We start from the raw sequence: 24232 nt of genomic DNA on the forward strand, positions 1-24232 counted from the left end.
GGTACGTGTTTAAGTTAAAGCATGTATTTAGGTGAGACTAACACACATGTGGTGTGACATAGTCATTAGGTCATCTCAATGCATAGAGCCCAGCGTTTCTCAATCATTTTGAGAGCTCCTCTTATTTTACATGTTATCTTTTCTCAGGTCAATGAGGGTTCAAGGAGTCCATTTGTTAAGGGTGGGCTGTGTCTTTTTGCTCCAATGGTGCATAAGACAGTTTCTGGTTATGGAGAATGTGGCACCCATGAATCTTGTTTTGCATTTGTCTGGAGCAAGTGTAGACAAATTGCTAAGATAACAAATTTATGGTTGTAAAACATCTGATCATCCAACAAAACTCCCTCCTTGGCAGTTTTCAGGGGCTTGGTGCCAAAGTGCACACTCCAAGTGCCTAGTTTTACATTTTGTACATAATATCATAACTGACAAGCATTTTATTAACCTAACTTGTGTCCCAAGCTTTCTCAATAAAATGAAAAAGAATTGGTTTGTATTTGCTGATATTGTTTTAACAGGTTTTCAAACCTCTTTCCATTCATCTTCATAGTTCTGTCTGCAAATTGCCTTCCCACTTTCCTCTATATCTATATGGTTATTCATTAGAAATCTATGTAATTTTAGTAGTCCTTTTTTTAACTGGCTCCCTGGCCAATATTAGATACTTCAGTGAATTGAACTCTGGTCCTTAAAGCTTCTGAAGTTAATGACTTAACCAAGTATTCAAGATATATGCAGAAAGGAGTGTCAACTTTAGGAACATGAAAGGTAACTCCAATCCTTTAAAAAAGGAATAAGAGTTTGATTGCCATATAAACCCTAAAAGGGCAGGCTTACTAGCTTGTTTCACTGGTAACAACAGCACACCCAAGGACCTCTTCAGGCTTTGAGAGCTTACAGTTCACAAAGGTGAAACACCCTGAGGAGTTTTGGAAAGTTTAAATGTTATTTGGATTGCAGTATCTTCTATAAAAATTCCATTTCAGCTTTTGTTAGCCTAGAGAAAATTAGTTTATAAAAAAAAAAAAAAAAAAAAAAACCTGTTTCAGATCACAAGCAATTGAGCAGGGGTGCTGGGGGGTGGGAAGGGGAGGCAGGACAGAGACTTGTGTCTTTTTTTGTTTCCTTATGTTGGTTTTAAAGATGGGTATTTAAAAAAAAATTGGCTGGTCTTTTACATATGAAAGTCAGGTCTTACCTGATCTGGCAGACTGTATGAGGACTGAATTACTAGTAAAATGGTGAAATCACAAAAGTCAAGATAGTGAAAGTTGAGGAATAAAGAGGTAAAAGAATTTTTAGTCAGTTTATAAAACTCGGGGGTACGGGGTTTTTTTTGGTTTTGGTTAATGTTTACTTAACTTCACTGACTACGTAATAGTTTTGGATAAAGATCATCTCTGTGAAATATTCAATGCCCTGATCCTTCTTTATGGCACTTAGTCCCTCTTAGGGCATGTCTACACTAGAGCTGGAGGCGTAATTTTCATCTTATTTTCATCTGATCGAGCTAGTGTGCTAAAAATAGAAGTGTAGCCACAGTGGCTATGCCATCCCCAGTATAATCCCATCTGAAACCCTAGCTATGTACTCACGGTAGTTAGCCTGACCTGTGGCTCACATATCATGAAAATTAATATCTTCATAAATGATCTGGAGGATGGTGTGGATTGCACTCTCAGCAAATTTGCAGATGATACTAAACTGGGAGGAGTGGTAGATACGCTGGAGGGCAGGGATAGGATACAGAGGGACCTAGACAAATTGGAGGATTGGGCCAAAAGAAATCTGATGAGGTTCAATAAGGATAAGTGCAGGATCCTGCACTTAGGACGGAAGAACCCAATGCACAGGTACAGACTAGGGACTGAATGGCTAGGCAGCAGTTCTGTGGAAAAGGACCTAGGGGTGACAGTGGACGAGAAGCTGGATATGAGTCAACAGTGTGCCCTTGTTGCCAAGAAGGCCAATGGCATTTTGGGATGTATAAGTAGGGGCATAGCGAGCAGATCGAGGGACGTGATCGTTCCCCTCTATTCGACATTGGTGAGGCCTCATCTGGAGTACTGTGTCCAGTTTTGGGCCCCACACTACAAGAAGGATGTGGATAAATTGGAGAGAGTCCAGCGAAGGGCAACAAAAATGATTAGGGGTCTGAAACACATGACTTGTGAGGAGAGGTTGAGGGAACTGGGATTGTTTAGTCTGCAGAAGAGAAGAATGAGGGGGGATTTGATAGCTGCTTTCAACTACCTGAGAGGTGGTTCCAGAGAGGATGGTTCTAGACTATTCTCAGTGGTAGAAAAGGACAGGACAAGGAGTAATGGTCTCAAGTTGCAGTGCGGGAGGTTTAGGTTGGATATTAGGAAAAACTTTTTCACTAGGAGGGTGGTGAAACACTGGAATGCGTTACCTAGGGAGGTGGTAGAATCTCCTTCCTTAGAAGTTTTTAAGGTCAGGCTTGACAAAGCCCTGGCTGGAATGATTTAATTGGGGATTGGTCCTGCTTTGAGCAGGGGGTTGGACTAGATGACCTCCTGAGGTCCCTTCCAACCCTGATATTCTATGATTCTATGAAAAGAAAAGGAGTATTAGTGGCACCTTAGAGACTAACCAATTTATTTGAGCATAAGCTTTCATGAGCTACAGCTCACTTCATCGGATGCATTCAGTGGAAAATACAGTGAGGAGATTTATATACACACAGAAAATGAAAAAATGGGTGTTATCATACACACTGTAAGGAGAGTGATCACTTAAGATGAGCTATTACCAGCAAGAGAGCGGGGGGTGGGGAGGGAGAAATAAAACCTTTTGTAGTGATAATCAAGGTGGGCCATTTCCAGCAGTTAACAGGAACGTCTGAGGAACAGTTGGGGGTGGGGGACACCATCACAGGGCCTAATCACATCAGCCACACTATCAGAGGCTTGTTCACCTGCACATCCACCAATGTGATATATGCCATCATGTACCAGCAATGCCCCTCTGCCATGTACATTGGTCAAACTGGACAGTCTCTACGTAAAAGAATAAATGGACACAAATCAGATGTCAATAATTATAACATTCATAAACCAGTCAGAGAACACTTCAATCTCTCTGGTCACTCGATTATAGACCTAAAGGTCGCAATTTTACAACAAAAAGACTTCAAAAACAGACTCCAACGAGAGACTGCTGAATTGGAATTAATTTGCAAACTGGAGACAATTAACTTAGGCTTGAATAGAGACTGGGAGTGGACGGGTTATTACACAAAGTGAAACTATTTCCCCATGTTTATCCCTCCCACCCCCCACTGTTCCTCAGACGTTCTTGTCAACTGCTGGAAATGGCCCACCTTGAATTATTACTACAAAAAGCTCCACCCGCCCCCGCTCTCCTGCTGGTAATAGCTCATCTTAAGTGATCACTCTCCTTACAGTGTGTATGGTAACACCTATTGTTTCATGTTCTCTGTGTATATAAATCTCCTCACTGTATTTTCCACTGAATGCATCCGATGAAGTGAGCTGCAGCTCATGAAAGCTCATGCTCAAATAAATTGGTTAGTCTCTAAGGTGCCACTAGTACGCCTTTTCTTTCTGTCAATACAGACTAACACGGCTGCTACTCTGAATCCTGTCACATATCATGGTTACACTTTTATTTTTACTGTGATAGCTCTCATTGCCCTACCCAATATGGAAATTACCCCACCAGCTCAGGAGTAGACATACCCTTAGACATTCAAGGAATCCAGCAGCAACACCAAGGAAGACCAATTAAACCAATTAAATAAAACGAACTTTTCTGGACTTTGTTATACTTAAGCACAAGTCCATAAATAGATGAGGCATGACAACATTGTCAGTCAAACTGTTACTCCAGTCTGTGTGTACATAATTTCTCTCTTGCAGTATGCCTAGTTTTGTTATTAAGGACCAGATTTTTAAAGGTATTTAGGTGTCTAAAGATGCAGAGGAAGATTTTCAAAAGCGCCTAGTTGTCTAACTCACGTTGATTTCACAGGGAGTTAGGTGCCTAGGCATCTTTGAAAATCCCACTTGGCATCTTTAGGCACCTAAACACTTTAAAAAAAATCCAGCCCTAAGGCCTTGGTTTAGCAAAGTATTTAAGCACACGCTCAGTTTAAACATGGGAGTAATTCCATTTACAAAACATGTGTTTAAGTGCTATGCTGAACTGGAGTCTAAAGTTTCATTTGTATTCATCCACTTTCCATACATCGAGATAACCTAAAACTCCATTTCAGATTGAATATAATCCTAAATTTAATTGTCCAGGTCTTAATGGATCAAAATTTTCCAGAGTTAACATTTGAATCAAGATTTTCCTTTATGGAGGCTAACCTGAAAAGTCCCATGGCAGTACCACCAACAGAAATCAGAGTCAAAGAACAAAACAATTAAAAATAATTAAATTTATGGGCCTGATTCTTCACTCACATGGAGTAAGTAGTCACTCCATTTAAGCCAGTGCTGTAAAGTTGCTGTAAAAGGCCCTTAATGTTTTGCCAGCTACCATACTGAGATTGCATGCAGACAGTAGTCAAAGAAATGTATGTTTAGTTCCACAAAAACAGTACATTAGACATTGCTAAATGTTTTCTGAGGCAGGGTTTCTCTGACTATTCTGGCAAAAATACCAGTATACATAGTAACCAGAGCTTTGAACAAATATTAGTTAAGATGATTTACAGCACAATTGCCAATGCATTCCTAGCTCCATCTTTGATGGACACTTACTCAGGCTGTCATCTGTAGCTGCACAGATTATATCTGCACTGGCCTCTTCCACAAACACTGGAATCATTGGAGTGTGTTACAGACAATTCAGCTCTCAAACAATGAAGCATTTGTGTTCATTTTCTTCCATTTTATCTTTGGAATTTTGCTATTTAGGTCACTATCTGTTGCTCCCAGCTATGCTTTCCAGACAAATCACAGCTCTTTTTAGACTTAAAAGATATAATCAAAGAATTCATCTAACATTATTCCTTGAGTATAAAGCTCAAATTGTAATAAATAGTACACACGCTATAAGATTACACTGCCATTCCTGTACTGCAGCCTCAAGATTAATTATATGTTACAGGCTAGAGTTGAGAGCTGTGGGGTGGCAAGCACTTTGAAAATCTGCCCCTATCAGTACACTGAAAAACAATATGAGTAAACTACTCAAATGTGTTAAGTTAAACATGATTAAGATACTTCACTAGCAGGAATTAGAACATGGTGTAAAAGAGGTAGAACAGTACCAACCGAATTCCTCAACTGCTCATGGACCTTTTTCTTAACAAGATGAGTTAGGCTATGGAATAAAAAAAATACACTGTATGAGAATGCTATATACATCTATCTGCATATTTACATTAAACTTAAGCTGACTACTCTGTTCATGTCAAAAATTACTATGCTCAGAATGAAATGAAGATGAGGGCTTAAGCAAAGTCATAAATTGATTTATAATGAAACATGACAGTCATAATTTAATTTAGAATGTATTTTAAATTATTGTTACTTTTTGTATATGTCTTTTTTGCCCTGAAGTAATTGTGGCTGCAGAGTGAAGTATCAGCTATTGAAATACCAAATTTCTGTACATGTGTATTAATTAATTTAAATGATGTAGCTACTTTACTAATCAAGAATTGTCTATTGCAAACATTATTAAATAAAAGCTTGCAGGATAGAAATTGACACATGGAGATTATATCAGAGGTATACAACCAAGAGTTTATCATTGAGTGATGCAGCTCAGAATAGGCTAGATTTAAGACTGCACTGTGGCTTCTAGGAAACACCCCTATCCTATGGCTAGTGGAGGGGATGGAGCTGGGAAAACAAAAGCACAGCCAGGCCTTCCCCTGTGTCCCAACTAATGTGTCAACCCCTGAGGCTTCAGGTAGCTTGAACAGGTTACAGCAATTCTCTGGCTACTCTTTCACTGGGGTCTGGTGTGGTGCACAGTTGCTCTGAGATTGTGCAATGGTAGCTTTACCCTCACCCAATGATACACCCTGTAGCTGAGTTGCCACAGACAACGATCTAGGGCTATATTATAATGCACTGAATGCACTATCCTACAAATGTACTGTCTGAGGCATAGGTAATGATTTCCTGCCTTGACTAAGCAAAATTGTGCATGGACATGTGACTTGCTCATGTGATTCCAACCCCCATCTTTTACCTGTAATTTTCCTCCACACAGCAGAAGCTATAAAAGGCCCTGGAAACACCCCCCCATTTTGCCTCTTTCCTGCTCAAATCTCTGGACTATGTACTTATACTAATGGGAGCATTCTAACCAAGGGACTGAGGTCCTCCCAATGATTTGGAAGCAACCAGAGACTTTTCAAGCCAGCAGTTTATTCCATCACTGTTACAAGCCTGAACCAAGAACTTTGCATTTATTGGATTTGATTCCTTTAACCAATTTTAACTCTCACCTTTCTTTCTTATAAAGAATAAACCTCTAGATTTTAGATACTAAAGGATTGGCAACAGTGTGATTTTTGGGTAAGATTTGAGTTATATATTGACCTGGGTGTATGGCTTTGGGATCAGAAGAACCTTTTGTTTGATGAGGCTGGTTGTAAAGAACCCCTCATCTTTAAATCCAGCGTTTTTGGTGGTGATATAGGGACTGGAATATCTAAGGAAACTGCTTTTATGACTCATTAGCCAGTGTGGTAAAACAGAAGTTTACTTTTGTTGCTGGTTTGGTGTATCTAATGGGAGAATAACCTCCAGGTTTGGGATAGAGCTTCCCTGCTTCTCAGCAGTTTGTCGTGAATTTGGTATTCTCAGTTGTGACCCACAAAGGCACTGTTACAGCTACTCCTTTTTTCTCCTGTGGAGTTTGCGAATTCTCTGCTTCCTGATAACTTCTTATAAGCAGTTGGATAGGAGGAAGGGGGCAATGTTTGGATCAACAGCCACTGCAAAGCAAGGATAATCTTTTTAAACAGCATACCAATTCAAAATGGCAGTGATATGTCAGCAAGGCTCCCAGGGATTACTAAGAAACAGTATGTTCAAGTATATTTTAATTAAAAGTATTTAACGGATACACAAATATTTGGACATGAAACATGAATAACTGACAGACAGGCATGTAAAAACGTAGGAATTGTCATACTGGCATATACTAGTGTTCTACCTAGTCTGGTATGGTTTCCAACAGCAGCTAATATCTAAGACTTTAGAGGAAGATGTCCAGATGACCATAATGGGGTCAGAGGTATATGAAACATAATGGGCCAAGTTTATCTCCAGTACAACTTGATTAAAGTTAGTCCCTCTGTATCAGGGAATAGAAGATTCCTTTAAGTATTCCACAGGTGGGTATAATTTAGTCCCTAATTTTCTGAACTGTGGATCCTGACTTGTGTAGCACTTACCAACATGAAAGACTCCCTTCCTTCCACTCCCTCTTCTCAGATAAATATAAGATCACTATCATAATATTTTTAAGTCAGAAATTATCCAGGTTTCCTTTACACTGCATCTTTTCCAGAGAAACAGCTTTCAGGAGAGACACCCCCCGAATCAAACACTGTTCCCAATGAAGCCTAACTTGTACCTTTTCCAACAGCAAAAAGTACTTATTTTGCTTCTGGTATGCCTAGATCAATACACCTAAATATTATTTTGCTTTTCCTATAGTCTTAAGGCTGATTATAAAGGTTTTTTCCATAAAGCAACCAACAAAATTACTTACTAGATGCAGTATTGGCCAAGAAAGTACTCTGATGAGATATGTTGTCCTGAGATATTTTACATTTTTCCAGAGCAAAATGGAGACAGGAAGTCCCATCAGATATACAATTCAAACCATGTTGTAGAATAAACATGATTTCTGCTGTAACTACCACATGGGGTTACTTTTAAGTGGCAGAGTGAACACTAAAATCTGTTAGATGCCTCTCCAATCTTCTTGTTTGCACACAGCTGCCAGTTGAATGTAGGTACAGTAGTCCTCATCAATGCTAAATCTTCAAATTTGGAAATGTGCTACTGCTTTTTATATTATCTTTTAAGTTAACATTTAAGAAGATTGGTATAAACAGCACCATGATCATGCTAGCCTAGTAACTGCTTTCCAGATGAAAGAAGTCCCTTTACTAGTACAAGCAACCACCATTATTACTAGTCTTACAGCAGCACCTACAGAACACAAATGAGATCAGGGTGCCATTGTATCTACATAGTAGACGTCAGTTCTTACCCCAGACAGCTTATAGTCTAAATAGACCAGACAAAGGAGATATTATGCCAATGTTATAGATAGGGAACTGAGGCACAGAAAGATTAAGTGACTTGCCCAAAGTGACAGATGAAATTCATGACAAAAAATCAGGTATTAAACTCAGATTTCTTGACTCCCAGTCCAGTGTTCTAACCACAAGACCAGCCTTCCTTCTTTTCCATGCTTTGGAACATTCTTCACTAAAATTTACTTTTAGCCTGACAATTTCCCAATCACAGAACAAAATAGAATACTGAGATGTAAAAATTGCAAGTTTAATAATGGTTTACAAATATACAATATTTACATTTGTAAGTTTTACAAACCAAAAGCACAGTCTACAGGAGATGAAGACTTTTTGACCCTTTGGCTGCACTCAAATTATTTATTTACAAAACCAGATCAAATAATTTTTCATAATGTCGAAAGTGATATCAAAACATTTTAAACTGAAAGCAGCTTTCTGTTGTGACATGCCTACCAGCTTAACCAAACGTAATTTTACAATTTGAACTCATCACCATGTATCACTTGAAACAGAGCTTCAAAACTCCAGTTCATCAGGTCAAATAAGGAAGAGGATAGCATTTGATCCACCATGTTTAAGTGCTTTACTGGCCAAGGGTTACACCAAAAAATCTATTTCAAACTGAGAACATAGTTAGGAAGTTTCAGGCAGTTTAACACTGAACTGATTAAAGCAGTTGTACTACAATCTTCTGCATTGTGTAGTTCATTCCAATCACATTTAACCAAATGAAGTCATACCTATACAAGAGTCAACAGGCCAGATCATTAACTCAAAAAAACCCCCAAAAAACCTGTAATTCCATTTAAGTCAATGTAGCTATTCTGATTTACACCATTTGAGGATCTGGCCTAATAGATTCTATTTTCCCTACACAGTTTGATGGGTCAGTAAAGTAGCATTAGCTGCATTTTAATTAACCACTTAATTCTTGTTTTTGGAAGATGGGTGGCATAACCAGGAACCCCTTCAAAATGGTAACCAGGAAAACAATATCTCTAACTCTTAAGGGAACAAAAAAAAGTGTGTTTTTTTCAATACAATGTCTTGATCTTACAGATTAGCTAGCTGCTATGCTAGGTTCCTTCTTTACCACATGTATACTAGTCCATCACTTAAAAGAAGCAGACTGACAGACTCTCCAGATTGTGTGTATTTCCACTAATTTTCTGAGGGCTGGACTTGTTCTAATCAGTGAGCACTAACTTCATCTTTTGACAGCTGAATTTTTAGGCTCTCATCTCCGTGAGTTAGTTTCAAGTTTACCAAAACCAGTTTGAGAACCACAAAGATATAATAAATGCACACACTAATGTTTGAGCCTACTCACTTCATAGATTAAAAAAAAAATCTTGCTGGTAACTGAGAAACAAAGAAAAACAACAGAAATGTGAATGAACTTTATGCTGTATTCCTTTGAGCACTTTAAATACTATTCACGTGAATTTTAAACCACACAGCTGCAACATGTGAGAGTACCAGTGTGTACACAATATTGAACTTCATTGTAATGGCTATTAAGACACTTGGAGGAAACTGTTTACAACTGTAAACTATTTTTTTTAATGAATTTAACATATAGTCCAGCATCAATTTCTCACACAGAAGTCAAGTAAACAAGATCAAGATGAGCATCACAGGCAGAATTTTAAAAATGGTTCAGTCTTTATTACAATCATTACAAATTTCCCTACCCAACTAATTAAAAGGCAAAAAAATCCAGGCCAAATTCAAGTATCTTTGACAAATGTTTGCATTCTGGATTTTCTTCGAGCAAGAGCTTCTTGTTTTTTCCTTTCAATTTCTTCTTGAGAACATTTTCTGTTTTTCTGTTCTATCACAAATGCTGCAAATATAAAATATGCATTAGGGGCCTTCAAACTTGTTCAGTATGTATTTTTAGTGGTCTGTCTTCAGTGTCTGAAGATAAATGGCAGCAACACACTGTACTGACAAATGAGGAACCCAAGTTAAAAAATGGCCTATAAAATAAAGTCCATCCTTAAGGCAGGAAGCGGAAACATACATTACCTTTGTATTGCTGCTGAAGGCTACTTACTACCCAATGTACAGGGAAGCAGACATTTGCTTAAAGGAAATTTTACTGCTGCCCTTCAAGTGAATTTTATGACATCAGAAATCAAAAAATAGACTACAATGGGTTAAGAAAGTGAAGGCTATTGGAGTGAAAAGGGTTCTAAATCCAAGTGGGTTAGGTAGAGATACTGGTATCAGATTGTACAGACACAGGGGTCAGGTATAGCACAGGCGTCAAAACAGATAGGACCAGCAGGATAGAAATAAGGTCAAAACCAACAAAAAACAGGAGACAGGGACATGATAGCTAAGCATAACATTTTATGTGTTTTCCTATAGAGCAGTAAATTAGCATGCACTAAAATTCTGGTCCCATTGAAATCAAATGAAAAACTCCCACTAAAGTCAGTATGACCAGGATTTCACCTATGATGCTATTTTCCTATTAACATAGCTTAGAATATGTGGCCTTTCACCTTAGAGAAATAAGATGAAGGGCATAAAGTCAGTTAAGGCAACTACATATGTGGGTAAAAATATAAGTACAAGTTTCAAGAGAGATTACTTGCCAAACTCTATACGTATTTGTGGTTAACGTCTCAGCAATGAGATGGATTGTTATCCTTTCAGTGAGGATGGGAAATTTAGATTAAAATACAGAATTACCACCCAAAAAGAACTGAAAGCAATGCTACAGAGTACAAGATATTTCCTATATTTAATGACCAATGTATTCTGTCAATAAGTCCAAACATTACTATCAAGGAAAGCTATTTATTCCTTGAGGTTAACTCTCCAAAAAGGTAAATCAGAAAGTGTTGCAGCAAGCAGATATAGTAATTCACACCAATTCCCTGGTATAAGGAGACAAAATTTCCTTGTTGCTAAGTGCTAACGTAATTGAAGCATTCACCGGTCACTGTTTTGGAGACCAGTGCTGTCAACCAATGACATCAAGGAGCTGAATTTTCTTCTAGAACATATTCTAATAGTTTTTGGGTGGTGTGGTTTTTTATGTTTTGTAATAGTTTCCCAGATTGCTACTTCCCACTTACCCGCTGTCCCAGGTATGAAAAAAAGAAAAGGACTGGAAGATATGACACAAAACAAAATAATCCATAACGCTACTTGAATGAGTCAGTGGTTTGGCAAAGTACAGATACCTCCAAATGCAGATGATGTTTGTTACTATGTGAGAGAGTTCGGTATTTTTGTAGCTGTGATTTCTGAACTTCTGCACTGACACGGTATGTTTTAAAGGTGAACTACAAACAAAACATCAGTAGTTCAGCTTCACCAACATTTCATATTGAAAAGAAACTTCACAAAGCCATGCAGTGAACTAAAATCCTGAACTGACTGTTGGCTGGTTCCATGCCCAAGCATGTTTCCCTAGTAACTGATCAGTGCTTGCAGCAAGAAGCTTTGGAAAGAGCTGGGTATGCTTAAATAGGCTTGGGGACAATGATACAAGAGCCAATCAGCAACCAGTAGAAACCAACTGACAGACTTGGGAACAGATAGGAAAATGTAAGTTTTTAGATTACATGGTGAATACCCTACTTCACTGGCACATTTGTGCAAAGAGCAGATACTGATGCAGGCCAAGGTTTTCCCAAGTGACTAGTGTCTGGAGTGCCAATTTCAGGTGCCTAACTTGAGACACTTACATTCATCCCCTGAAAATCAGGACCCTTTAAAATATCCAATCTTTGACACCCAAAAATTTAGCAATCCCAAATCAAGTCTCTCTTAAAAATCTTGGTTGAAGTAAGTGGCATTTTGACATTTAATTTGCAGTTCACATTTAAAATCAAACGTAAGCTTCAGAGAACAGTGACTGACAAAGGGTGAGACGTTCTGGCAATGCTGAAATATGGTATGTTCAGAAGTGTCATCAAGACACACTGGACCCTATGAGCACTTATAGGTAGGGTCAAGTATTTTGGCAAATGAGTGAAAAGTGGGGGTGGAGGGCGTATTCCTTCAAATATAGGAAGGAAAGGGAGGTTTTCCAAAACAGATTTTCATTTTTGAAAAAGAGTAAGATAAAGTAAGAATAGGAGTACTTGTGGCACCTTAGAAACGAACAAATTTATTAGAGCATAAGCTTTCGTGGGCTACAGCCCACTTCATCAGATGCATAGAATGGAACACATAGCAAGATATACACATCATACATATATACAAACTGTGAGAGGCTAATTAGTTAAGATGAGCTATTATCAGCAGGAGAAAAAAAAACTTTTGTAGTGATAATCAAGATGGCCCATTTAGACAGTTGACAAGAAGGTGTGAGGATACTTAACTTAAGGAAAAGTAAGAATGTTTATTTTAAAATTGTCTCATCATGCCTAGTTTGAGAAGACCAAATACTTAAGTTTATAAAGAACATTTCAATACCATACAAAGCTTATAGTACTCAGTTTGCTTTGATGTGATTTAACACCTTACCCCCCCTCCCGCCCCCCCAGGTTAGTAATAAAAAAGAAACATACCTGTTGTTGACTCTGCCAGAGATTCTGAAAGGTGCCTCTTAAAAGGTGGCTTTTGATTCATTTTAATCTTCCCATCCAAAGGGATATTCAGTTGATTCTTGCTTTCTTCTAAACCCTGCTGAGTAACTTTGATTCCAGAAGTGCCTCCTACACATATACTTTTAGGATCCACATGAACAGCAACATGGGAATTGTTAATCTTTTTAAATGTAAACTTTGAAGGCACAACTGACATTTTGTTCATACAACTGTTATTTTGTATCTTTCCTGTGTTGTGTGAAAGATCTTGGTTGCAGCCCCCATTAAAAGCATTAGCACACCTATTTGTTATGTTAACTGGATCAATTTCAGAACTGAGGCTTCCTGCAGGCACAGAATTAGACCGATACCATTTTCCTGGAACACTGGTTGTAGTATTTGCAGAAGCAGTTTTATTATAGTTTTGGGAATGGGTATACCTGTGTTGTATAGGAACATTTGCCATTACAGCTATAGGATTTGCAGAATTTGTACAGTTCACTACATTTCCAAATGTAGTCAATCTGTCTGTAACCCTTGAGGAATTTGTACAAGGAGTACCCATCGAGCTGGTGTCCTGGTTGGCACTGATTTTTTGTGCCAATGGGTGATTAGGCAGTCCTTTCTTAGATGCTGTGAAGCTGTTATCAGCATCAGATTTGGAAGTAATACTGGCTCCTTTTATAATTATTGCTTTTTTGTTTCCATGTCTAATGTCTTGGTTCTGAGTTTGTTTTTCTACATCATCACACACCTGATACAACAAATCATCATCTTCGCAGTTTGTGTCCCAAAGACTATCAGATTCACAAAACATATCTAAAACTTCATCAGGAAACTTAGGATCATTCCAATCATCAAATGACACAGGACATTTCTTAGGCATTTCAGATTGTTTTAGGTCAGCCACGCCAGTACAGGTCACCATCTTCACTAGATCATTAGGCTTCGCATTAGTAGAAATGGATGACTGAGGGAAAATATTGTATTTGTTATTTCCATGTTTTCCAGCCTGTGTTCTATGAGGATTACAGTGTATCAAGATGGAAGAGGATCCTTTTACAGGAAAACTGGTGGGACCACATTTAGGCTGAATTCGTTCCATTCCATTCTTAAGGTCAGATTGCACTGAAATAAGAGAAGTATAGTCAGAAACTTTGTTTTGGGCACTTTTCCAAGTGGAATTTTTCTTATAAGCTTTAACATCATGCTCCACATGTAAAAACCCAGTCTGTATCTTTGAATTTTCCATCTCATTATTTGGTTTCTGGAAAGAAAGAGATTTTGCAGCATCTTGTATTGTTTCACTATTTTGTTTCAGAGGTGCATATTGAATACTGTTGGATTTGGATGAAAAACTAACACCAATTACAGAATTAGAAGTATTTGTTCTTTCCTTAGTTTTACTAAGGCCATTGAAAGCATGTGTACTTGGCTTTTTACGAGCTGATAAAGCTTTTTCAGGAGTACTAATCAGTTTAGGTGTCTGGGTAATCTGCATTACAAAGGAATCATCTGCCAATAAATCAATATCCCAATCATCAAAGTCATCATGAGCTACTTCAGCAGGCTTACTAGAGATCAATGATTCTATCTTAGAGGATGTTAAACTTTGTTTTGGCAGCAAAGGAATATTCTTAGCTTCTGGAGCTGCAATCTGGTTCACACTTTCTGATGCACATGTTGAACCTTGCTTCTGGCACATCTCTTTTGCAATGTGCTGCTTGATTACTGTACTTTCCTTAAAAGTGTGCTTCTCCTCCCCCAAGGGGCTTTTGCTTTCATGGAAACTATTGTTTAGGGAAATAGCTGATAGGTCTTGGCTCAACTGTCCACTACATTTCTGGGTAGAGCAATCAAAAAGGGCATTAAGGGCCACTTCGGCCTCAAGGTCTAAAGACTTCTGGCTGCTAGTTTGACATTCTAGAGCAGGGATGCCAGTGCTCTCTCTAACTGGCTTCAAGGACAGAACAGTAGGTGTTTCAGAATCTTCATCAAGGACTGACTGCAGATTTTTCATCTGTGCATCATCTTTATAATTATTTAAAGTCTCTGCCTCTGAAGTAGTCTTAATAAAACCATTGCACTGACCATCTTGCTCCTGGATTATATCTAGCTCTACCTGGTTTCTATCAAATTGCTTAGCCAACTTCATCAGTTCCTCTTCAGTATTTTTTATTTTATGATCTCTAAATGGAAAAACAGAAAAAAAGTCAAATACTGAAGAATACTTTGCAAAGTGTAACCAGCTTACTCTCTAGTTTAACAAATGTATCTAGATAGGATATGATTAAAAATCTCTAAACAAAACATATATAATTAATTTAACTGTCAAGGTATATCCCTTTACTGCAACCAATGACCATGCCATTTTAAAAGATTACAAAGTAAAGGATAAAAGTATTACCATGTATTGACTCTGATAATGTACAGACTGTATTCATGAATCCCATAAATTCATGGATTCAATGAAATGCTGCTTCCCTTACACGAAAGCACAACTTCTTTGGTGTATAAGCTAAAGTGAATTTGAACTTACCGTGTACCATTTAATTTTGTCCTCGTTCTCACTTTTACTACTCCAGGTGTACAGGGAATAGCATCCTCACCAATCCACATCCCTAGAAGAGATCCCTCAGAACAGCCTCGTTTTTCATCCTGAACAATTAAGATTAAATTGGCACTACTTAGCAATTTGATTTAAATTAAAGATTTCCCTATACACACACAAGTTGCACTGGTTTAATTTAAATTTTAATTTAAAGTTTTAAAACAGATTAAACTGGTACAAACCTGGCTATAAGTTAAAGGCACAAGCTAAATCAACATAAACCAGGTTTAAGCCAATGTAAGACTTCAAAGACAAAGTTGAACGAATTTAACTACACCAGTTTAAAAACCACAACTTTAAATAAAGTGGTGCAACTTTGTGTCTAGACCTAGTTTAGGATATTACTATATTAAACAGGCAAAGTACCAAAGCGAATGATTACAATAAAATATTCTACAACTTCACTTAGCAAACTTTATTTTAATCTACTAAGACAGTTACCTAAGATGTGCTCTCTTTGTTTACCTATTAAAACAGTGCTGACAAATTACAGAAATTCAGAAAATCATATTGAGGATGTCTCTTGAACAGGAGCAAGTTCTGCATTCTTCCATTACACCACCACAAGATATTTTCAGATAAATTAGTAGAAATAGATAGAATTTAGAACTTAAATAAAAATTGGTCCAGAGCTCTAAAGTTCAGATCTGCATCTGAACTCTCTCAAAGTTCTTAGGTATACAGATCTGTGAATGTGATCCACGGACACTTATAAACAACAATAAAAAAGAATGAAGATGCAGAATTACTGTATATAAGCCAGAGGAAGTGGCTCGAGTTTTACTGGCCAGTAATGGAAAAGAGCTTTTATTTTAGGGAAAAATGATGGTACCAGCAAAAGGTAATCCACACACTGTCAAAAAGTGTGAATAAGAAGCTGCAGTCCAAGGCAGGGCCATAAATGGTGCAAGAGAGAGCAATAACTTATACCACAAAAGGGGAGGCACAGTTAATTGTTTCTTTGATAATGACTTTCAAATCCCACACGAAGATTTTTTTTTTCAAATATTATGCTCTTGCTTCAAAATACAGAAAACATTTTAAACGGTGTCAAATAGTAGGCATATTTTTGCCTGCTGAAGATTACCCAATTGTGTCAGAAAGACAGATTTTCTTATGGATCTTATGCTTCAGTAAAAGATGGCCCAGCTGCTAGAATAGCATCTTGTTTACTTTGTCAAATTCCAGGCTCTGGATGACAATTACACAGGTGCACTGGCATCAACCATGAAAACTGACTAGGATTATAAACAGACATTACTAACTTCATCTACTAGAATAATCAAGCAATTTAATTATATCAATGCTATTGCGCAGTCTTTCCTCATCTTAATCTTGTATGGTTCCTGCACTTTGCTAGTCTTTATTTCAAGATCATTCATATTTTAGGGGCAAAATAAGATTAATTGTCTTCTTTCCATGGTTAGATTGTTTCTTTCAACAACAAAAAATAAAAAGGAATAAGACTGGAATGGCAACACAAAATGAATAAGGTATTTTAAATTGTTAAAAGTTACTATATTTTCCAGGATTTTGGATTTCCAGTTTAAACACCAATATAAAAAGTTGACAAGATTAACAGTCACTCAACTGTTACTATTTATAGTCAGTTTACATCAGTAACTGTACTAAAATACTAAAAACTGTATTAAAATTCCATACATTAGATATAAACAAAAGTATAAAAAAACAAAGTATTCTTGAAAGCCCATTCATGTTTAGCAGAATACGAACGCTTTATCTAAGAATATTGCTTTTTAGAAATGTAACTAAGAAATCAAAGCCAAAAGGTATTCAGAAACTGGAAATGAGGGAGAATGTGTATACATATATTAGAGCCTGGACCATCCTTTCATTTAATCTGATTTACACAAATAACGTAACATTATGTACCTTTAGAAAGATGTTGGGAATACACAAAAGGATATAATTTATAAAAATGTTCAAAGGGAAATGGCAAAAATTAAAACAAATCTGACATACAAATTTAAATTGACTTCAATTTTGATATTCTTTTTTTAATCTCAAATTCTGCAAGCTCCTGCTTGCCACTAACTGTCTTTTATCTATTATGTGAGCTACTCCTTCTAGCCAATTTACAAGATTAAATGTAAAGGGCCACATCCTCACCTGTTATACACTGTCTTAATAGACTTATGTGAATTTACACCAGCTGAGGATTTAACCCCAAGAGTGCAATGTGCTGGCTATCTTACAACCACCAATTATAAGACACTCAAAATTAAAATTCTTATTTCAGGCTTGTTTAAGATATGAATAATAAAATTTATCTTTTACTGTACTGTACTTCTTGTAACTTTACATTCACAGGAAATTCAGACTTGATGGTGCCTTTTATGAGAGTCTGTGGCCAGCAGAGAACTGCATGTTGTATCATTTTCTTGCTGCTCCAACTTTTTAATTTTAATTGTAGAAATATTATTTTAACAAACTGAGCTGCATGGAGAGTCTGAAAAATTATCCCAAGGGCAGGCCTCTGAGCAACATAATTGGCTTCAACAGGCAAAGTAGTCCAAAGGAGAATGTACATCTAAGAAAACAAGAAAGCAGCAGAAACAGAAAAATAAAAATGGAGATGGCAGAGGGAGGCAAGGCAAGGAAACAAACTGAGAACGTTGTAAAAGGAGGGAAGGAATAAAAGCAAGTTACACAAGAGAAATAAGGAGGAAAGACTGAACTTCTGAAAGGAAGGCAAAAAGTAACTCTTCCAAGTAATTTCAGAACTCAACCTGGGAGCAGGATCAGTCTCTAAATCCAGGAACACATTAAATCATTTGGAGAACTAGGTTATTTTACAGGTATGGCATGGATGTGTGTTTGGAAAGCTAGAACTCACCATAAGCAGAGAACACTATGATTTAACAAAAAGGAGGGCACAAAAAACTGAAAGCTATGGTAACTTGCATGGTGTTAGCACGGTAAATGGAGAGGAACCACCTAGTAAATATAATATGCCTAAAATTATACATTTGAAACTAAAAGTGGTTGAAATAGAACATGCCACTGCATTTTCTACAAGAAATGGATCACTATCACCCCTTTTGAAGCTAACGTCTTCTAAAAATTGGGGCTAGTGCCTGTTCAAATTTCTGCACTGAATGTCATATGGGTAATTTTTTAACCCCAAAAATGAACGTATGAAGTCAAAGATCTGACAAAAAGAATCAAAATAGTCAAATGTTATGCTTGTGATTTTAAATTCAACATGACAAATATGCTAATGCAAATATTAGAAAAACTAAGAATCTCAGTCTTTTACTATGAGAAAGAGATTATGGAGACTAACCAACTGCCTTTTCCCCTGGTTTGCAGGCACAGGCAACTACAGCACCATTTTTAACCTTTGATTTTTGCATAAAGTACTAAGTGTTGCTCGAGGAAATTATAATTACCTGTGGAGCAATACGATTAACAATATCTGAAATGTCAACTGTACATCTACTGGTAGCCTGTTTCTTTCTTTCATTACCTATAAAAGAAAAACCTTTGTATAAACTGTCAAACATGACAAACCCAAGTTTCCCAGGTAGAAACATTTCACATACAGCTGCTAAATTCAAAATTATATTAAGTGTGGTATCACAGTATTTACTATGATGTCAATAAAAAGCCAGCCAGCCATATTAAGAAACGGCATTAAAAATGGATTTTACTGATGAAGAGTTTCTGTAGTAAAAAAAAAAAAAAAAGTTCAAACATCTACAGTCTACTCCATCCAACTGTACATTTCAAATGGTCATTTACTTTCTAAAAAGCACACTAGAAATAAGAACTCTTTGGTAATAGTTACCTAGTTTGTGTGTAATTGGCGAATGAGGATCCCAAAAAATTTCTTGTTGTATATCAGTATCATTGGCTGGAGAACTGAAGGTAGGTAACCTTGATCTGCTATTTAATGATCTCTTCGGAGTCTTATATAAACATGATTCTGTGCGAACATAAAGTAAGATTTCCCATATAAGAAATTAGCACTAGTAAAAAAATTATGATTGAATTTAACTCAAAATACACAAAACAGACCCCATGGACCAAGTGCACACATTTTATAACCTGTAAGATGAAAGAAACTATATACAATCACTCCCTAACAATTTTTCAATTTAGACAAACTACATTTTTCATTATTACATATTAAGTTCAGAATATGACTTGTCAGCTACATTACTGCAGACAGAACAGTAAATCCATTTTCAGAATGCACTGCAGGACACAGAAAGCAAGATATTCAGCACCTAGCAGTAAGAATGAAAATTATCGAATAGGTCAATATAGTGCATTGCCCCACCAGTGGGATCTGATCATAAAAGTCATCTTACCAACTTGAGAGGAGATCTTTTGGTAGAAAAGAGGCTCCTCCCTCTTTTTCTTTCCCTCCACTGGGATAGGAGTTTTGTGACCTTACACTGTAGTGATCTCTGGCTACAATTTTAACCCCTCAAATCCATTAGCTGTCAGCGTAAGTTAGAACAGCCAACAGAGGGCTGTTCTAACTTACCCCTGGAGATTGGCTGTGCACGGCCGTTCCAGGACTGGGAAAATGTTTTCCACCCCACTGCCCCCAAACACTGTGTACAGTTCAACCAAACCCCAAAATCTGACCCTATATTTGTAACATTAAGGCAATTCTAGAGTGCCCTTTGTCTTGTCCTGTAGGGAAGTGGGGGAGGTTTAGATTGGATATTAGGAAAAACTTTTTCACTAAGAGGGTGGTGAAACACTGGAATGCGTTACCTAGGGAGGTGGTAGAATCTCCTTCCTTAGAGGTTTTTAAGGTCAGGCTTGACAAAGCCCTGGCTGGGATGATTTAACTGGGAATTGGTCCTGCTTTGAGCAGGGGGTTGGACTAGATGACCTTCTGGGGTCCCTTCCAACCCTGATATTCTATGATTCTATGATTCTATGAAGCTTATAATCCCCAATCACTATGCATTTTCACATATAATGGATAAAAACAGGTCATGGGTGTGTAAAGACAGTTGGCCATGATTAGCTACGACTCCAGTGAAACAAACAGAACAGAGTACATGAAGCGCAATTTGCTGCACCTGCCTTTTTGAAATGAACTTGGTAGTGTGGATGCAGCCTACAGATAAAGGAATTTTAAAAGACAACGCTACTAACTTTAAATATATTTGATTTTGGAAAGATGTTTTATAGTTAGAATTCAGTCTATTTTCAACATTTGTGACCTCTTAAAAATGAGCAAATCCTTAATCATACATTCAAGTTTCAAATCCAGAGGTATTAGCATAGAGAAAGGATTGCCTTTCTCTGCAGGAAACATTCCTTTCTGGTTGATCTGGGTCAGTGTTGACAAAACTGGAAGGAACTGAATGTGTGCAAGGAGCAGGACTGGGAGAGGTGTCGAGGCACAAACAAGTGTCTCACGTTCCACTACTGCCCTCCATTTAAAAAATATTAGGCTCCAATCCTACAAATTATTCCATATGAGTTCTGCAATTGAATGAAGTTCTCCTGAAGGTAATGGGGCTCTGTGAGAGCATGGAATAAATTACAGGACCATGACCGAAGTTATTTAAATGTTTTCTTGCTTAGTACCATTAAACAACATTGAAATTGAAAAGTGGAAAGCACCTTGACTTAGAAAAGAGAAAAAATAAATGGAACTTTAGCAGAAAATTCTATAGCTGCATGACACAATGCACTGACGAAAATAAGTCACCAGCAGTCAGATCACACCATGAGGTTTTTTTATACTGGATTCCCTGTTTGTACAGATGGGAATGTTCTGCTTAGAAGTTGATGGCACGATCTGCTCCATGACTACAGGGAGATGCTGCTTAAGTATTCATATGTGCATTATGATAGAATCCATTCTTTCCCGGAGTTGAGAGAAAGATTCAGGAGACAGATGAAATCTTTGGAAAAAGGGTCTCACATAACCAGAGGGTATGGGTGTTGTGTGACTGAACTTCAGTTACCCAGTTTAGGCAGTGCTGCAAATTACAAGCTTAGGTCTAGCCTGTAAATTTAAAAGACAATTCAATCATCAAGCAAAAATGGTGCTAACACCAACACCAGTTTTTAAATTTTTTGTTTTCAACAAATCCTGGTTATTTCCCAGACAGCTGCAATTCACTGAAGCACAAGGCTAACTGGGCCAGTTTCCCCATTAACCAATAAGCTCTTTCAGAGCATCAGAATCTTATAAGGAGAACCACACTGATGCAATTTGAAATAAGAGACACCCCCTCTCCTTGGGCCAGCCAACCTGTCTGATGCCTTATACACACACCCAAACCGTTGCAGCGTGAAAACAACAAGCTTAGCAGTTACTGACTTGCATTAAACGTACAGCACCTAGTGCATTAGGGGCCTGCTCTCGGTAGGGCCTTTGCACAGCTGAGAGCAGTTATGGTTGGGGAAGGAGAGAACGGAATGGAAGGGTGAGGAGGTCCCCCTATGTGCCCCCGGAGCTTCAGGGAGTGGTTATCGCTTGTGGGAATACGGCTGGGGCGCCCCTCCTGGGCTGCCGTTGGGGATCCGTTCCCACAGGGTTCTGGGGTAACAAACTGGGTGAGCCCGTCTCTGCAGAGTGCTGCGTCGTACTCCCGCACCCGGGGGCGGGAAGCTGTCACCCCATGCGGGGCGGGGCGGCCCGGCCTAGCTCCTCGGGCCTCACCCTCCGCCTTGCTCTTGTTACTGGGATCGGCAGCGACAGCCGCCGCCGCCCCTCCATCTTCCGGGCCGCTTTCCCCGGTAGCCGCCGCCCTCCGCCTCCTGCACCTCCCGCCGCCGCTCCGCGTCTCCGGGGCCGGGGACCTGAGGCGGAGCTTGTCACCAGCCTTCCGCCGTCTGCTAGCCATGGCGCGCAGCCCGGCGGCTCAGCATGGCGGCCCCCAACCGGCCGCTCACGCCGCCGCCATCTTCCCTAGCGCCTCGAGCTCACTCCGGTCCGGATTGGTCACAACCAGCTCGGCTGAGAGTGTGATTGGTCGCGAGCGCAGAGGCGGGCGGACGCGGCAGGGAACTATAACAGCAAGCGAAGCAGCGCTTAATGGAGCCGGTTGCCTCTTCACAATACAGACCCCGCCCACTGTCCCCTCATTACAGACTCCTCCCACTGCCCCCTCATTACACCAATCCCCTCACTACGCACCCCTCCCACTGCCCACCACCTCACTACAGACTCGCTTCTCACTACAGACCCCTCCCACTGCCTCCCTTATTACAGACCCGCCCCTCACTACAGACTCCTCCCACTGCCCCCTCCCCACACAACCCTCCCACTGCCCCCTCATTACACCAATCCCCTCACTACGCACCCCTCCCACTGCCCACCACCTCACTACAGACCCGCTCCTCACTACAGACCCCTCCCACTGCCTCCCTTATTACAGACCCGCCCCTCACTACAGACTCCTCCCACTTCCCCTCCCCACACAACCCTCCCACTGCCCCCTCATTACACCAATCCCCTCACTACGCACCCCTCCCACTGCCCACCACCTCCCTACAGACCCGCTCCTCACTACAGACCCCTCCCACTGCCTCCCTTATTACAGACCCGCCCCTCACTACAGACTCCTCCCACTTCCCCTCCCCACACAACCCTCCCACTGCCCCCTCATTACACCAATCCCCTCACTACGCACCCCTCCCACTGCCCACCACCTCACTACAGACCCGCCCCTCACTGCAGACCCCTCCCACTGCCTCCCTTATTACAGACCCGCCCCTCACTACAGACTCCTCCCACTGCCCCCTCCCCACACAACCCTCCCACTGCCCCCTCATTACACCAATCCCCTCACTACGCACCCCTCCCACTGCCCACCACCTCCCTACAGACCCGCTCCTCACTACAGACCCCTCCCACTGCCTCCCTTATTACAGACCCGCCCCTCACTACAGACTCCTCCCACTTCCCCTCCCCACACAACCCTCCCACTGCCCCCTCATTACACCAATCCCCTCACTACGCACCCCTCCTACTGCCCACCACCTCCCTACAGACCCGCTCCTCACTACAGACCCCTCCCACTGCCTCCCTTATTACAGACCCGCCCCTCACTACAGACTCCTCCCACTTCCCCTCCCCACACAACCCTCCCACTGCCCCCTCATTACACCAATCCCCTCACTACGCACCCCTCCCACTGCCCACCACCTCACTACAGACCCGCTCCTCACTACAGACCCCTCCCACTTCCCCCTCCCCACACAACCCTCCCACTGCCCCCTCATTACACCAATCCCCTCACTACGCACCCCTCCTACTGCCCACCACCTCACTACAGACCCGCCCCTCACTATAGACCCCTCCCACTGCCCCCCTTATTACAGATTTCAGAGTAGCAGCCCTGTTAGTCTGAACTCCTTTTCTTATTATAGACCCACCTCTCACTATAGACTCCTCCCACTGTCCCCTCACGATGCACCCCTCCCACTACCCCCCTTATTACAGACCCGCTCCACTTCCCCCTCCCTGCACAACCCTCCCACTACCCCCTCCTTACACCACTGCCCTGCCTCACTAGAGACCCACCCCTCACTACAGACCCTCCCACTGCCCTCTTATTACACACTGCTCCCCTCATTACAGATTCCTCCCACTGCCCCCTCATTATATACCACTCCCATCACCACAGACTCTCTCTCTCTCCCTCCCACTGCCCAGCCCAGCCCTCACTACAGACCCCTCCCACTGCCCCCTCATTACACGCTCCCCTCACTACATACCCCATCCCTCACTACAGCTCCCTCCCACTGCCCCCTCATTACATACCCCTCCTTTAACAA

General features: G+C 40.0%; 1 protein-coding gene across 1 annotated transcript; it reads right to left on the reverse strand.

Annotated features, from left to right (window-relative positions):
• Nucleotides 1-8510: 8510 nt before the first annotated feature.
• On the reverse strand, nt 8511-22493 carry ETAA1 (ETAA1 activator of ATR kinase). The gene is made up of 6 exons (XM_084622335.1): nt 22113-22493; nt 19260-19397; nt 18862-18938; nt 15377-15495; nt 12820-15026; nt 8511-10130 (listed from the first exon to the last, which is right to left on the reverse strand). The coding sequence occupies exons 1-6, from the start codon at nt 22294-22296 to the stop codon at nt 10015-10017; spliced, it is 2841 nt and encodes a 946-aa protein (XP_084478461.1). The 5' UTR covers nt 22297-22493; the 3' UTR covers nt 8511-10014.
• Nucleotides 22494-24232: the final 1739 nt, after the last annotated feature.

The sequence above is a fragment of the Lepidochelys olivacea genome (assembly GCF_965140295.1).
Source record: "Lepidochelys olivacea isolate rLepOli2 genome assembly, chromosome: 3".
NCBI lineage: Eukaryota > Metazoa > Chordata > Testudines > Cheloniidae > Lepidochelys > Lepidochelys olivacea.

Bases quoted from the DNA above. Each gene is read 5' to 3' on its own strand.
- ETAA1 (XM_084622335.1), bottom strand. From the start codon at position 22,296: ATGGCTAGCAGACGGCGGAAGGCTGGTGACAAGCTCCGCCTCAGGTCC. The intron at 19,398-22,112 runs GTGAGGCCCGAG...ATGTTCGCACAG, and splicing joins TAACAAGAGCAAGGCGGAGG to AATCATGTTTATATAAGACT. The intron at 18,939-19,259 runs GTAACTATTACC...TTTCTTTTATAG, and splicing joins GCCAATTACACACAAACTAG to GTAATGAAAGAAAGAAACAG.